Below are 16766 nucleotides of genomic sequence, written 5' to 3' on the forward strand. Positions count from 1 at the left end.
ATTTTGGCCTGAACACCCCCCCAAAGGCTCGCCTTTAATTATCCAAAAACACGCTGACAGTTACCGCAGCACAGCTTTCTCGTGAGTCATTTCAAAGAGCGTCTGCCGACTGGTTTGGCTGCCGGCCTAAAGGCTTCCCTCCACGGCGGCCCTGAACTGGACTGACAGAGGAATCACGTTGGCGGGCGAGAACACGCAATCAAACATCCGCCAAGGTCGTTATTTTATTGGAGGGGCTAAATAGTTTGCGGTGTATATGTCCTTTGTGAGTGGGAGTGGAAAGGCTTGATTTAATGAAAATTGTATGACTCATTATTGCCAAAGATTGTTGGTTCTTACTTGAGAAGCCAACATCCTTCAACATCTAGAGCTTTTTATACATGAGTTTTAGTCTGAAGTGGTATTCCCCAATTTAGTGCACCGAGCATAATTACGGCCACAGCCGCTGATTCTCCTTCTCCTTTCGGACAGTTCTTAGTACTTTTGCCACGTCTGACTTTCTTTTACAGCTGTATGACACAAAGAACCAATTTTTCTAAAAGCACCAACCACGGATCACCTGATCCCGGATTGTAAAAGTCTCTGTAGCATGTCCTGGAGATGCACATCACGTTTATGAAGCGGCAACACCAGGTTATTACGAGCGTGTGAAAGTGCTGACAGCGCGCTTTCTGTGTCAGCCAAGCGTGCCGCTCCAATCACAAAACAGTGGAAAACAAAAGATGAAACGCGATCATGTTGTCTTGATGGTGTAGTGCTGGTGAGGGATACTTAATACCTTGTACTGCTTTGCGTAGGGGGACAATCATCCCTGGGAATGCAGAAGTGATAAAAGTGAATTCATCCTTATTAGCCTTTCACTGTTAATACGTGGCTGTCTTGTGCTTTTTTTTACTTTTACCCACTCTAATTTTGTGCAGGGAAGTAACTTAACCTGTAGTCCAACAATTATGTGCAACTAATGATGGTTGCAAAACTTGATATTACATTTTTGGCAGAGGATATATGTTTGCGTGTTATTCTGGGTCCTGAAGAGCTTTATAGTGTTTGCTTTCTGATTCTATAGTGAGAGATCTGTTTTATTTTGTAAAAGTAAATTTATATTATTTTGAAAAAGCAAACCGGATGTTGTAGCGTGAGGTACTTCCTGCTTAGTACATCTGTGACAGATCGATTGCGGCTTTGCTTTCTGAGCCATGCACATTCCGTATGGGTGTATGTATGTTGTCAAAATTCGGGGATGTATAAGTCAGTATTAATTAGTGGAATTTGTTCATAGTGAATGAACATTCATTTGCTTACAATTAGCATTTAAGCTAACGATTAGCGCATTAGCTTGCGAACGTTAGCATGCTAGTTTATTCCACTGTTTATCTAGCAGACAAGTGGGGCATGTTGTTTTGACGTATTTTATTTTGCATCATCATTTAAGTGTGTTTATGTGTTTGTTGTTACAGTGTTACGCTTTGACTCGCCTCCACGATGAATAACAGTCGACAGGTGTGGTCATTGAAGGAGTTGTCTGTCAGCGTAGCTGTAGCGGTGACGTGGCGAGGGCAGAACACGTGTCATCTACATAAGAGAGTTTTCAACAAATTTCTAAACTATTTCTGGCATCAACTAAAATATGTCTATAGAATCACTAACATTCCTCTTGTCTCTCTTTAAAATGACAGATACAACTTCTTTTTTAATCCCTGTCCATGGGTGCGCCTTCGTCACAGGCAACCACCATATTACCTTGAAGTAGACTGAAATTAAATGACGTGTCATGATCGCTTATCTCTGTATTCTGATTTGTGATGCAAAAATCTGTGTCTCATGCCAAAAGTTGTTCAGCCGCAGTGGAGCTGACATCAGTGAAGTTTCATGAGACTGATCTTTTTTCAAGTGAAGTTTGACGACTGGAAGTTCATGACAGAGCCGTAATGAATATGGTACAGCCCCCTTCTCACTTTGAAATATTAGTTTATTTTTATATTTTTGCATTTTCTGTCATTCATTTAAGTCGGTAAATTGGTCTGTCCTCCTCTCTTTCTGTCCATTCATGCATCCATCTCTGGTCTGTCAATTTGTCCCACCCGCCCTCCGGCCGTGACCTAGGCATTGACCCTCCGGCCTTATTCCTAAAAATTGTTGCTACTGTTACTTTTGGCCGCTTTGCGACCACATCACACGCACAAGGGTCAGACTAAAATCCACCTCCGGCCTTGTTAATCGAGTCCTTTTTTTAAAATGTGTCACCCCCCGCCTCAAAATAGGGCGTCTGGCCGTTCCGCCTCCGGTACGGACTTCCCAGCTCGGCCATTAACATATCTGTTATTGGCTTGCTCCGTCTGTCTTTGCATCCATCCGTCTGCTTATCTGAATGTAGATCTTTCAGTGAAGATTAGACCAGGTCACTCAAGAGAATTCCGACACATGTTCTTTGGATGATAGAGAGATGAACTCTGAAGACTTCAAAATTCCGTGTTAAGTGTTCTTGGGGATTAGTCACCAAGCCGGAAAACACAAAGTGGAACAAGCAAGGCAGCAGCGCACGGTCTCCTCAGGATTCCATGTCAAATTAAAGACTCACAATGAAGACATGAGCTACAACACTCCAATGTGGAAATTACACCGCACAGCACAGATTAGCTGAGTCGGAAACTGCACAACTAGCGACCTCAGTGGAATGACTTTTTTTTTTCTCCTCAACAACTTCCATTCTATTCTACCCAAATGGAGTTGAGTTTGGAGGTTCTGTCAGAGCTTATAAGGAGATGGACGTTGTTCTTCAAAGCAGGTGTCACCGGTAGAAGGCTTTTTCAAAACATAGCTTGAGGCCTGAGTCTGAGTGCAGCTTCTGATTTATGCTTCCTTTCGGCGCTTCACAGTCAATGAGAGATTCGATACCGTAAACGCATCTGATGTTGAGTTTGACTTAATGCGTGCCTCGGGGATCCGCCGGCACCTCTGCTTACCATTTGTGACACGTGATCGCTGGATTGAGCGAGTCCAGTCGTGAGGTTGAAAGCTTCTTTTGGCCCCAAGTCAGATATTTTCTTTTACGCTTACATTTGATGGCACGGCAGTTTCTTTTTCACAGTGATTATCTTGACAAACATGACATGGATCCCCAGGTAATTGCGGCAGCGGAGGAGGTGTTTAAAAGAGACGGCTCAATGTAAAGAAATGATTTACACGCTGACAAGCCATCGGGTTTTATTCTCACTGATGTATGTTTGTATTTCTCTCAAGTGTCCTCAGAGGCTTCTTGACTAGGCTCTCCTTCAAACCTTTGGGGATTATTGTCCTATTTTAATGCAAACACCCTGCTGTTTTATTTGCAGCCGTCTACCCATCCTCTATATCCTGTCCTCTATATTTCGTCTCTGAATGTTTGTTCCTTGATCTTTCTGCCTGTCAGATTTCCAATCTTTATACGTCTGTTCATTGGCAAGGCTTTTAATATTTTCAGTTTTTCCTTTGTTTGTCCTTTCATCAATGTAACTGTCTGTCTGTCTATAAAAACTACAAAAACTAAGTATAGTTATTGCAAAAATTTCATTTGTCTTCGCTCATGTCAATCAATGTCAGATATGAGCTTTTGGAGTTTATTATCAATATGTTTATTTCACTTTATTGCTGTAAATGCGTAGCTATAGAAAAAGGTGAGTTGGTTGAGATTTGTATGTACTTTACAAAAAACTAAAACTAATAAAAAACACAAAAATGAAAAATGTTCTAAAATATAAAACTGCAAAAAAAATATTTAGAACAAACATTTTAAAAAACGAGTCAAAACAAAATAAAACCATCCAAACTAATAAGCCAGCTGTTTGTTCTTTCTGTTCATCCATCTGTCTTGTCAACATTTGTTCTTTCTGTTCATCCATCTGTCTTGTCAACAGGTCTGTCCATCCATCCATTTACCTCTCTGGCCATTTTTCTGTTAACATGTCTGACTAAGGATAAGACCACCATCTGTGTTCTCATCCTCTTTAGGCCCACCTTTCCTTCCACCTGTCCATCAGTCTGTCCTGTCCACCCATCGAATGCAGGCAAGTATAAGTGTTCTCAATGAAATAAAACAATACACAATCGAATCTAGTGCAGATGGACGACAATAAAGTGCCTATCCGCCGTCACCTCCACAAAGTCAGCGTTTATTGACTCACCTGAGCCGTTAACATAATCCCCTCTGTAAACTCCCGCTTTTGTGCCACAGGTATTCAAGTCCGCTCCTAAAATCCTAATGCGCCAAAATTGCTTTTTGGGCCTTTTGGAGAAGATTAATTCTTTGCTAACAGTCAAGCACACATTGTCTTGTGAGTACAACCCCTGGAGGAAAACACTACATTATCTCTAAAGCAGACTAGGTGCATTGATTTTGCTTTGAGATGACAGTAACTGTCCTCAGGGGAGGACATTCGCTTACCATAATGCGACCTGAACACGTTCAGGGAAAACGGTGATTTTTAAAGACACTTCCAATACCACCCCACCACTACCTTGTTTTTTTTAAATTATATTTTATTTATATTCAACATGCTACGGACCCCTGACCTGTGCAAAGACCTTGCTAACAATCACATGAATGACGACACTGTGAGCAAGGATCTGTAAGACAAGGCAACCGTGACCTCTGTTGACCATTGTTGGTATTACACCCACTTCATTCTAATCACGTCTGCAAACGAAAACGTATTGCAGTACAAACGTGTTATGTGCAGTATAAAACATTTAGATTAACTTATTTCCATACCCTTTAAAATGAATTTTACATTTATTTGTAATTAATCTACCAAAAGTTATATTAAATAATGCTTAAACTACTTAAAAAAATTCTGAGGTAAAGTTGTAAAATAGTGAATTTACTACTTTTTCATTCATTCATTTTAAAGACAATACATTTATTGAATACATGATTCCGTTTTTCTATTGCTAACAAGTCAGCATTGGTCTCATTATTGTATTTATTATTATTATTATTTAACTACTAATTCTGATTATAAGGTCATTCATATTGCAAAAAAATGATAGAAATCAGAAATGGAACAACTTTCTAAACTGATTTAGTTAGCCTTTAAAGTGAATTGTACATTTAATGGCAATTAATAAAAATAAAATAAATGAAGTCAATTTTCCCAATTGTTTTTGCTCATTCTTTATAATGTGGGTGTAATAAATGAACTATGCTTATTCTCATTAGATATTTTTTTTAATACATATGTTCATTATTTTTTAATGAACATGCATTTTCTGTTAACCTTATCGTCATTGGTTAAAAAATAAATAATTTTGAATGTAATTTTGCTGGTGTTGTGATTTGTTAAATTTAATTTTGTTAGTCAACCCATTTTCATTACTTGTACTATGCGTTTGTATTTTTTTACTTCACTTTAATGTTGTTTCACTCTGGTTAAAATGTATTTCATTATATTTAATCATTTCTGCAGGGTGGTGGTATTAATGCTTGCCGTCATCTTTGCGATGTAGTAATTCTGTTTTATGACGTCTTCCGGCATACCTTTGTCTTTAGCGTCCACAAACCAGACAACCATTTAAGAGAAGCAGAAGCATGGTAAATACAAGACCACTGTTGTTCTCCAACAATTGCCTTTTTTTAGCTTCTTTCCCTTAAAGTCTAAAGTCACTTAAATCTATCTGCGTGAGTCAGATTAGTTGCTTGTAAAAAAATAAATAAATAAATAAAAAAACTCATATCATCTTATTTCGTCTTAATGTTAGCAGACATGCATAAAACATGTCACTTATTATTTCATGCCTAAGCAGCATGGCGAAATAATACAGAACCACTTGTACGCACTACTGAGTGTTGGACCACCTCAGCTCATGAGAGAGAGCTTCTCTTGAAAGGTCAGTCTTGAAAATGGCCTTGCAAGTATATCAGCAATCAAATCCACACTTTTCCCTCTTTAATCCATTGTGGCTTAAAAAAGAGCAACAATATATTTTAGTTTTTTGAACGGTCGCCACTGCTCACTCACAAGTGAATATCGAGTCACTGAACACGTTCACACCTTCACTCTGTGAGCTCTGCGAGAAGGCTCACTGTAACCAACTCGTGATCTGATTGGCCATCGGAACTGTCTAATTCTAAGAGCCCGCTCACTCACACAGCACTGACGCAGGCACGGTTCATTCTGAAGACTTTGGGCGAATATTACTGCCTGGCAACACTAGCTAACTCTCACCTAAAAATATAACACTGGGCTATAATATGAACTGAATGTGAATAATTCTCTCTCTCTCTCTCTCTCTCTCTCTCTCTCTCTCTCTATCGTTCACGCTCTCTCTCTCTCTCTCTCTCTATCGCTGTTGGAATCATGTTTATTATACCTTGCATTTGCTGCAGATGGTCTCACCACGGGTGGGAGTGGAGGTGCTCCTCATCATCCTTATAAGCACAGGTGTAGGTGATTATTTGTATAGGTGTCAGGTCATGCGTTTTTTTTTTTTCTCTCGCTAGCATCCTATATTCTCGCACGAGACTCGTTTGCAGACTGAATCCCAAACAACAAAATCACAGCTGAAGTTCTTTAAATTATGAAAGAAAATTGTTTGCAAATGTCCTAATAAAATGGAAACATCAGGTCAAAAACATCTTGCACACCCATGCTCAGCGACTACAGAAGTCAAGGATCTTTGTAACAATCACAAAAAAACAACAACTGATTAATACAAAAATGTACTCATTTAAAAAAAATAAAACTAAAATATGTAAAAATAGAAGCGGGCTGAATACATTGCTAAGAGTCACATGAACATGTTTCAATAGAACTGCTGATCAGTGATGAATATCAATGATTGATGAATTGGTCTCCATAATTGTCCGTCTGCGTGTGTAAAGACAGAGTGACTGCCAACCAAAGTTGCAGCTTTGAAGGGAAAACCGAATAAAAAAGGTCTCCACTAACGTCTGGAAAATAACTTTGCAGACTTTATTTACAGACCTCGCCTAACTTCCTGTTTCGTGCTTAAAAAAACATTATTGAGAGTACACTTTGCCTGTGTGCTAAAGTCATTTTTGTTTTTTGCAGACAGAAGGGAAGGAAGTGAGGCCCGCTGCGGATTAAAACGATGCACGAGGCCCCACAGCCGATGTCCTTCAGCAAAGTCCCGAATGGCTCCCAATGTGTCGAAATGCAACGAACCGCCTGCCATGAATAGCAAAAATCTGCAAATAATTTGGAATTGCACATACATGGCGGCAAATCACTTAAAAGTGAGAGGACCATAAAACGTCAACCCCATGCATTTCGTATGTACACAATAATAAACCCATGTTACAAAAACTGTATTCAGAAGGTAAATTATTCTGCGTATGAGGCTCGTCAATTGGCTTAGCGGATGCGCTAGCACAAACTGGGCAAACAAACTTCAATCTCTGCTGCTGCTGCTGATCCTGTTCAGTCCAACTGGACTCAGTTCTTGTTCCATCCGTTTTCAGTCTTACTTGCCAGTCTATTTGGATATTTGTCCTTGTTCCTGGTCTTTCCAACGTTTTTAATGTTATTATCTTATATTTATGTCCTTTATTTCTTCAGCTTTCCTGGATTTTCTTCTGTAGTGTTGCTCTTTTTCCTGTCCCTTCGCCGCCCAATCATTTTTTTTTCCTTTTTCATCCATTTGAATATTTCTTCCTATTCCCAATTGGAACTTTTTTCCAGGTCAGTCAATTTGGGTCTTGTTCCTGGGCTATCCATTTAAAACATTGTTTCTGCTTTGGATGTTCATTTGGATATTTTTCTTCTTTCTCGTTTTGCTCCATCTAATTGCATATTTGTTGCCGATTCATTCATTTTTGGTCTTATGTTCCTGTTCCTGGTGTGTCCATTTGAATCTTTGTTGCTGTGTCTTGTCTGTCGAGTTATATCCATCTTCCCGTTTTGTCCATTTAGGATCTTTGTCTGATGCTTACATTTTGATCACTGTTCCAGTTCATGGACCAGCTTTGTATCGCCATTCCTGTCCCTGGAGCTGCCATTTGGATCTCTGGTCCATTCTTCCTGTTCCGGTACCATCAAGTCCATTATTATAAGTATTTTGAGATCTGTATAGAATATTAGTTCTATCTATCCATATTAATCTTTGTTCATGGTCCTGTTCCTAAACTGTTCATTTTGGTCTGTGTTCCAGTTCCTGCATACTGTAGATGGAGGAAAGCTATTTACTTGTGCAATAGTCCTGAAATGATGCTTGTCCCCAACAAAACGACAATTCAAGTTACTCCATCAACAGTGTCCTGCCTGCCTGCAAACTGGCCGCCTTAGCGTCCCGCTAATGCTAATCACGTCTCCTGCAGGACATAATCTGCTTTGGCGCTCTCTCTTGTCTGTCTTCTCGCCCCTGTCAGTCCATCCTTAATTAAATCACTGGAGTTTACCCATGTCCTACTTTGCATCCAGACATCAAGCTGTCTCATCATGGCATTTACAACATTACTAACATTAGTAACAGTAAAACTTCCAGCGTTGGTAACGTTAGTTACAGCGGTAACTCATAACATTGATAATAGTTGCAATATTATAACATTGTATATTTTACTCAATTTTACTACAATTACATAGCATTGTTAATCATTGTTCATTTTGAATTGTTCATCTTGTTCCAAGAGCATCCATTGTTACCCTTTTTCTTGTTCCTTTGCCATCCATTTATCTGTTCCTGTTTTTTGGATGATTGCATTTACATTTTTAGCTCAACTTTAGGAGGAGCAATGTGACATTAATTTGAATTAAATGATTAATTAAACGTTTTAGTTTTTGAAAAATACTATTTTTACATTTTGGTCACTAATAACAAAACACGTATTAACCTAGAGCTTCAGTATTTTACACTTGAAACAGGCTCTCCATGAAATTTGACTGTTGCTGTAGCACTTTTTGGCCGCTAGATGCTGCTACTTACCCATCTTTAAAAGTGTCCCATCGCCGTGTAAACTGAAACTGTGGCTATTTATATAAACTTAGTATGGAAATGCCTTTTATATTTGCGTAAAATAAATGTAAAAAAATAGATGTTTTTTAATAAAATTGTTTTGTTTTCCAGTGAATTATCTTCTTGTTTTTCAGTGAATTATCTTCTAACTGCTACATTAAATTAGCCAATGAATCATGTCCTAAAGTGCATTATTTATAAAATGCAACTTCGTTTCACGTTATATAGGATTGAATATGTGATTATTATTGTAATGATGTCGTGATTCATTAACTTTTGGAGGTTGTTTTCATGTAATCGTTTGAAAATGTATTGCTTTAGTGTTTTGGGCGTTTCAAAACACTTTAAACTTTCTCTGATTTACAGGGCTAGTTATGACTTGTATGAGGTTTATAATTACCTGCGTACAACATGATCGACAGCTCCTGGAGTAGCAGGAACCGCGAGTTTGTGTGTTTGCGCGCGAGTGTGATGCGCGTGTGCGTGTAACAATGGAAAGTGACGGAGGCGGTGCGAGCGCGCTCAGCCCTGTCCAATGGGATCGCCGCTGGGAGGGAGCTTGCCCCCACTCCAGCTTTGTTCTAACTTTTTCTAGTGAGACTTTGCCGAGTAGCGGCGCAATGTTGAGTGCAAGCGTGAGTGGACCGTTATTCCCTCCACGGATGCGCGCCGTTCCCTGGATGTACTTTTATGCACGGGAACTTTGAGTGACATTCAGAAGCGTTTTTTGAGGGGGGAATTAACGTGAGGGAGAGGGAGAAAAAGTTTCTTGTATGCTACAGGATTGCTTTTCACCATCCCGCGGATGCTGCATTGATGAGGAGCGCACGTCACTGCTGGAGTTAAGTGCTCAAAAGAAGATTGCAATTTAAGTTTCCACTTTCCCCGAGTTTGGATTATAATGCTCTAGCGTGGATGCATCAAGCTGCACCGGGCTGGCTGACCTGACCATGGCGCGGCTTCACTCGCTCCTGCTGCTGCTGTGGACTCTGTCGCGCTACTCGGCGTCCACGCAAGTCCGCCAAGAGTTTCGCATGCTGGAGGAGCAGCCCGCGGGCACCTACGTGGGTCAGATAGAGACCCGCGCCGGCTTCACGTACCGCTTCAGCGAGAGCCACAGACTTTTCGCCATCAACGGCAGCACGGGGGTGATCGCCACTTCGTCTGTGGTGGACAGGGAGCTGCTGCAGAGCGATGTCATCAACGTGGTGGTGCTTTCCAGCCAGCCTACCTACCCCACAGAGGTGAGGATCGTCGTGTTGGATATTAACGACAACGCGCCTGTGTTCCCGGACGCATCCATAGTGGTGTCTTTTAAAGAGGATGCCAGCAGCGGCCGGCAGGTCATCCTGGACACCGCCACCGACTCTGACATCGGGAGTAACGGCGTGGACCACACCACCTACAGAATAGTCAAGGGCAACCAGCAGAGGAAATTCCGGTTGGATATTACAGTCAATCCCAGTGGTGAGGGTGCATTCCTGCACCTGGTTTCGACAGGGGGCCTGGACCGGGAGCTCACGCCGTTCTACCAGCTTCTGGTCGAAGTGGAGGACAAGGGGGACCCTAAGAAGTTTGGCTACCTGCAGGTGAATGTCACCATCCAGGACATCAACGACAACCCGCCCGCGTTTGAGCGTGAACAGTACCAGGCGAGCGTGTTTGAGGATGCTGCGGTGGGCTCCAGCATCCTGCAGATCACGGCATCCGATCAGGATGATGGGACCAACGCAGAGATCAGGTACTTCCTGGACGAGGGCACCCCCTTCCAAATCGACCCTAAAGACGGTACTGTTATCATAAAACAAAGTTTGGATTATGAAAGTAAGAAGGAGTATTCGTTGACTATCCACGCGGTGGACAGCGGGGCTCCGTCGTTGTCCGGTAGGACGGAGGCGACCGTCAAATTGTTGGATGTGAACGACAACGACCCTGTGGTGAAGTTCAGGTACTTCCCCACCACGTCCAAGTTTGCGTCTGTCGATGAAAATGCGCAAATTGGCACAGTAGTAGCACTGCTCACTGTGTCTGATTCCGACTCCCCCACTGCTAATGGTAACATCTCAGTGTCAATTTTAGGAGGTAATGAGCAAAGACACTTTGAGGTGCACACGTCCGCCGTGCCCAATTTGAGTTTGATCAAAGTTGCCAGCGTGTTGGACAGGGAGCGAATTTCTTCATACAACCTAACGGTGTCGGTGTCAGACAATGGCAAGCCAGTGGCGCGCTCGTCTTTTGCTAGTCTTGTAATATTCGTCAATGACATCAATGACCACCCGCCGATATTCCAGGAGGCACTGTACAGGGTTGATATCAGCGAAGACATCCCCAAAGGCAGCTACATAAAAGGGGTCTCTGCAACAGATGGCGACTCCGGGCAGAATGCCAACCTCCGCTACTCGCTGGTGTCTGGAAACACTTTGGGCTGGTTCTCCATCAGCGAAAACAGCGGCCTGGTTACTAGCGCCGCTTTGTTGGATAGGGAGGTCGCGTCCCAAGTTGTGCTCAACATTAGCGCCAAAGACCAGGGGCTGCAGCCCAAGATTTCTTACACTAAACTCATCGTCAGCATTACTGATGTGAACGACCAAGTGCCCACATTCACACAGAATATGTATCACGTTTCCTTGATGGAGCACGCTCCCGCTGGCACCGAGCTGCTTGTGCTTTCGGCCTCTGACGATGACCTGGGCGAGAACGGGACAGTCCGTTTCTCGTTCGATGCAGAGATGGCGCCCGGTGTTCGCGAGCTGTTTCGCCTGGATGCTGCGTCGGGGCGTTTGAGCACCGCTGGGGAGCTGGACAGGGAGGATCAGGCCTCCTACTTGCTCCACATCCAGGCATCAGACACAGGCATGCCCCCGTTGCACTCTGCTGGAAAAGTCAACATCACCCTGAGGGATATCAATGACAACAGGCCCGTTTTTTACCCCGTGCAATATTTTGCAAACGTGAAAGAGAATGAGCCCCATGGCACTTACGCCACTACTGTTTCCGCCACGGATCCTGACTTGGGTCGCAACGGCACAGTGAAATACATCATTACAGTGGGCGACACCTCCAAATTTCACATTAACAGCAACACAGGTAAAATCACCACGCTGGCGGCGTTGGACAGAGAAGTGAAAACCACTTATCAGCTGCAGGTGACAGCTGCAGATGGCGGTGGGCTGCGCTCGCTCACCCACGCCATTGTCACTGTGACTGTAATAGACACACAAGATAATCCACCCATCTTTAGCCAGAGAGTTTACAGCTTTGTCATGTTTGAGAATGTGGGCTTGGGAATGGTGATAGGGACGGTGTCGGCCACCACTGTAGATCTGAACTCCAATATTTCCTATCTGATTACCTCCGGGGACCACAGGGGGCTTTTTGCTGTCAACGCCGATGGTCAAATCACAGTGTCTAGTCAGATAGATCGAGAAGAGCAGGGCTTTTATCACCTGAAGGTTGTAGCCAGAGCAGGCGAAATAACCGGAGAGGCCTTTGTCAACATCACAGTGAAAGACTTGAACGATAATGCCCCCCATTTTATTCACTCTGTGGAGCATGTGAGCGCCGTGGAGAACTGGAGCACGGGTCATGTGATCTTCCAAGCTAAGGCATCTGATCCCGACGAGGGCGCCAATGGTGTGGTGGTCTACAGCCTCAAGCAAAACCCTAGAGGTCTGTTTCACATTCACGAGAAGCACGGCCTCATCACGCTAACCGGGCCTCTGGAGGTCACCACCACGTCCTACGAGATAGAGGTCTTGGCGTCAGACATGGGGGTCCCCCGTCAGACATCCAGCTTGGTGCTTTTTGTCAGTGTATACGACGTCAACGACAACTCGCCTGTGTTCAGCCAGTTCTCCTACGAGGTCGCCATCCTGGAGTCAGAACCCGTCAACAGCCGCTTCTTCAGGGTGGAGGCCACCGACAAAGACTCGGGCCTCAACGGCGAGATCATGTATGACATCATCGGCGGCAACACAAGAGACCTCTTTGGAATTTTCCCAGATGGGCAACTGTACATCAAAGCAGAGCTGGATCGGGAGCTGCAGGACAGATATGACTTAGTGGTAGTGGCTACAGACTCCGCTGTGGAACCGCTCAGCGCTACCGTCAATGTCAGCGTGATCTTAGACGACGTCAACGACAACCGCCCCCTGTTTAACAGCACCAATTACGTCTTTCACTTTGAGGAAGAGCAGACGAGAGGTTCGCTGGTCGGCTTGGTCCACGCCGAAGATAAGGACTTTGGGCCAAATAGCGACGTCAGATACTCGTTTGAGTCTCCGCAGCCCAACTTTGAGCTGAACGTCATCACGGGGGAGTTGACGAGCATGCTGCGATTGGACCGCGAGGCGCTCGTGAGACAAAGAGGCGCCGCTGTCTTCAGCTTCGTCGTCATCTCGGCGGACCAGGGTCTCCCTAAACCCCTCAGAGACCAGGCCAAAGTGCAGGTTTACATACGAGACATCAATGACAACGCACCCAAGTTCGCCAAAGACATTTACCAGGCCTCCATTTCTGAATCGGCGCAGAACATGACCCAGCTGCTGCGCGTCTCCGCCTCTGATGTCGACGAAAACAGCAATGGACTGGTTCATTATCACATTGCAGAAGGCAATGAGGAGGGACAGTTCACCATTAATGACAGCTCAGGACAAGTCACGTTAGTCGGAAAGATGGATTATGAATTGACTGCCTCCTATTCTCTGAAAATAATCGCTGTTGATGCTGGCGTTGTGCCCTTATCCTCCTCCTGTATGCTGAGCATTCGTGTACTAGATGAGAATGACAACTCCCCGACCTTTCCCAAATCCTCACTGTCTGTGGACGTGCAGGAAAACATGAGAATAGGCGAGCTGGTGGCCTCCGTGACGGCGAGCGATGCCGACTCTGGCCTGAACGCCGACATAATGTACAGCATCACTGCCACAAACAATCACGGCACGTTCAGCATCAGTCCCAACACGGGCAGCATCTTTTTGTTTAAAAAAATGGATTACGAAACGCAGTCGTTTTACAAGCTCAACGTCACGGCGAGGGACAACGGCCGACCCCAGCGCTCCTCTTCGATTCCTGTGATCATACACGTGCGGGATTTCAACGACAACCCTCCCATCTTCACCCCCGGGGACATCTTCAAATCTATCCCAGAGAATCTGCCCATCTCGGCCTCCGTCATGATAATCACGGCTCATGACACGGACGCGGACATCAACGGGCAGTTGGAGTACTCGATTGTTCAGCAGGTCCCCAGAGGAAGCCACTTCAGCATCGACCCGAGCTCCGGTCTCATCTTCACTACCAAGGAGGTGGACAGGGAGTTTTCCAACCTGTTTGAGTTGACTGTGAAGGCCACCGACCAGGCTGTGCCGTTTGAATTCCGACGTTTCGCCCTTAAAAACATCACATTATGGGTCACAGACATCAATGACAACATCCCCACTTTTGTGTCCCAGAATGCCCTCGTGGCCGAGCCCAACATTGTCATCGGATCCATCCTGACAACGGTTGTGGCCTTTGACCCCGACGAGGGAGAAAATGGGGAAGTGGAGTACGAGCTGGTGGAGGGCGACTCGGACACGTTCATCATGGACCGTTACAGCGGCGACATCCGCCTCGCCTCGCAGTTGGTGCCCTCTCGCCTCGTGTACACGCTCACCGTGTCTGCCACCGACCACGGCAGCGAGCGAAAGACCTCCAGGACTGACATGACCATCATCCTTCAGGGCCTGGACGGCCCCGTGTTCACGCAGCCGAAGTACATCACCATCCTCAAGGAGGGCCAGCCGCCGGGCACCAACGTCATCTCTCTGGATGCTTCCAGTCCGCGAGGCTCCGTTGGGAAAGTGGAGTACTTCATTGTGGCCGTGCGCAGCGGCGGGAAAGCCGCCGGACGCCTCTTCACCATCGGACGCCACACCGGAGTCATACAGACGGCGGCGGAGCTCGATAGGGAAAAGGGCTCCGACCTCTACCTGGTGGACGTGTACGCCATCGAGACGGACGCCAGCCAGCCCAGGACGCAGCGTGCTGAGGTGAGTACATCACAGGCAATTTTTTTTATTGTCTCTGTTTGTTTTGGGAGTTCATGAACTCATGTGCTGGCATTTGTCAGAGATATTAATGAGATCAAGATCCACACTGCAATTGGAGGAGGGTGACACACAGTCCAAGTCACACACACAATAGAGCCACTTAATGCATTTGTCCGCTCATTAATTCACTTTTTACGCACAGCTCTGCGGTTTGTTAAACATTAATTTTTTTGGACGCTTTGTAAGAAGGCCTCGTTCTGTGCCATTATTACTTGCAGTATCGTCTTATCTCCAAATACAATTGATTAAAAACAGATTCAGAAGAAGGGTGGGCAAACTTTTGCTCAAGGGCCACATTTGATTTTTTTTAAAGGAACAGATGGGCCAACTCATTCATAGATGAGGTAAAAAATTAAAATATGTTTGTAATACTAATTATCATGATAATGAACTGTAATAACCAATTACTTAACACTAAAATATTAAACGTAAATGTACAGTATATTTTAATCCATTTGCTTACTTTTGTGTTTGTAAATTTTCTTTCCATATTTATAAGAAATAAATTAATGTATTTCATTAAATAAATGAATAATGCATACATACATACATAGATACAGATACATTAGATACTGCAAATATTCAGCGGGCGTGATTTGGCCGTTGGCCCATACTTTGCGCACATATGTGTGTGTGTGTGTGTGCGTGCGTGTGTGTTGTGTGTGTGTGCCAGTTCTACTTTTGAGCCCGGGGGCGGTTTTGGCACGGGGGTGGTCCCAGCTGGTTCCATGATATGACTGAAAAGTTCTCCACATGCAATAAGTGACCATTAAAATTGGCCGACCTCTTAAGCCGGGCTGAGACGTTGCTGAGGGCAGAGAGGGTGAAACCGAAGCTTTGGCCTGATGTTTGTGTTCGTGACGCACCTTTTTGAGGCGATTGTTTATCCCCCCCTCCAATGAAACGCAAATGTGTGCACAAAACGAGGGACACCTGTGTGATCGAATGAGAGACGCTATGAGACTTCTCACTTTCCTGTTGTTGTAATACTGTGTTTTGAATCATTGGCGATCAATCTAACAATGTGTTTATTATTGTGGTTGTAGTGTGACAGCTGGTTCTAATATTTACTGTATTTAGCAATATGAGGGTGGTCAAAATATGAGAAACAGCTGCTGGTATGATGCAGACTTATTGTCAAACGAGAACACCTCGATGGTCGACGACCCCAATGTACCCCATATATATATATATATATATATATATATATATATAATTTATTATTATAATTTTTATTATTATTATTATTATTATTATTATTATTATTATAGGTCGATAGTCAAGGTAAAAGATAAAAAATTGAAATCCAGTCCATCCTCCTCTGCAGTAGTTTGTGCTATGATGTGGTTCACAATTATTTGTGATTGTGTTAAATAAAATATTCCATATCAAAAGTACAAGCGGTGTGTAAGTATCAAATAGACATTAATAGTGACAATGCGAGCCTGTATTTCGCTTCTTTGACTACGCGACGTTCGAAAACCTTCACCGATTGTGACCAAAATTTACAGGCGTGATAATCTCTTCATTCACTTCACATCCTAAAGTTGCCTGTCCATAGTTGCCTCATAGAGGGGCAGCATTCGTAAAGTGCATGGCGTGTATTTATTCGCTTATGTATCATGTACCATGTTATTTAGGCGAGCAAGCTAGCTAGCTAGTAGTATTGATTAGCCTCATTTGAAGGCGGTTTGTGTGTCACTTGAAATGTACAAAAAGATCAGATAG

At 43.9% G+C, this 16766-nt stretch overlaps 1 protein-coding gene and 1 long non-coding RNA gene across 6 annotated transcripts in view; both read left to right on the plus strand.

Annotated features, from left to right (window-relative positions):
* The first annotated feature begins 1139 nt into the window (after nt 1-1139).
* Nucleotides 1140-9062, plus strand: LOC148338537 (uncharacterized). Of its 4 annotated transcripts, none has more exons than XR_015842765.1 (7): nt 1140-1215; nt 1458-1724; nt 1846-1937; nt 3988-4310; nt 7047-7676; nt 7947-8047; nt 8146-9062. It is a non-coding gene; the product is annotated as an uncharacterized LOC148338537 (long non-coding RNA). The 4 variants fall into 4 exon arrangements; XR_015842768.1 differs by having other exon boundaries at nt 7047-7231; nt 7908-8047; XR_015842767.1 differs by having other exon boundaries at nt 7047-7231.
* A 512-nt stretch (nt 9063-9574) lies between these two features.
* The window catches only part of fat4 (FAT atypical cadherin 4), a 96220-nt gene continuing 89028 nt past the window's right edge, over nt 9575-16766 (plus strand). For both annotated transcript variants that reach the window (XM_088293840.1, XM_088293841.1), the window contains exon 1: nt 9575-14978. In XM_088293840.1, coding sequence (XP_088149966.1) covers nt 9897-14978 — 5082 coding nt within the window. In that variant the 5' untranslated portion in view covers nt 9575-9896. The remainder of the gene's footprint in view (nt 14979-16766) is intronic.

Source organism: Idiotropiscis lumnitzeri, chromosome 4, assembly GCF_059441095.1.
Source record: "Idiotropiscis lumnitzeri isolate Australia: NSW breed Sydney's pygmy pipehorse chromosome 4, RoL_Ilum_1.0, whole genome shotgun sequence".
Lineage (NCBI taxonomy): Eukaryota > Metazoa > Chordata > Actinopteri > Syngnathiformes > Syngnathidae > Idiotropiscis > Idiotropiscis lumnitzeri.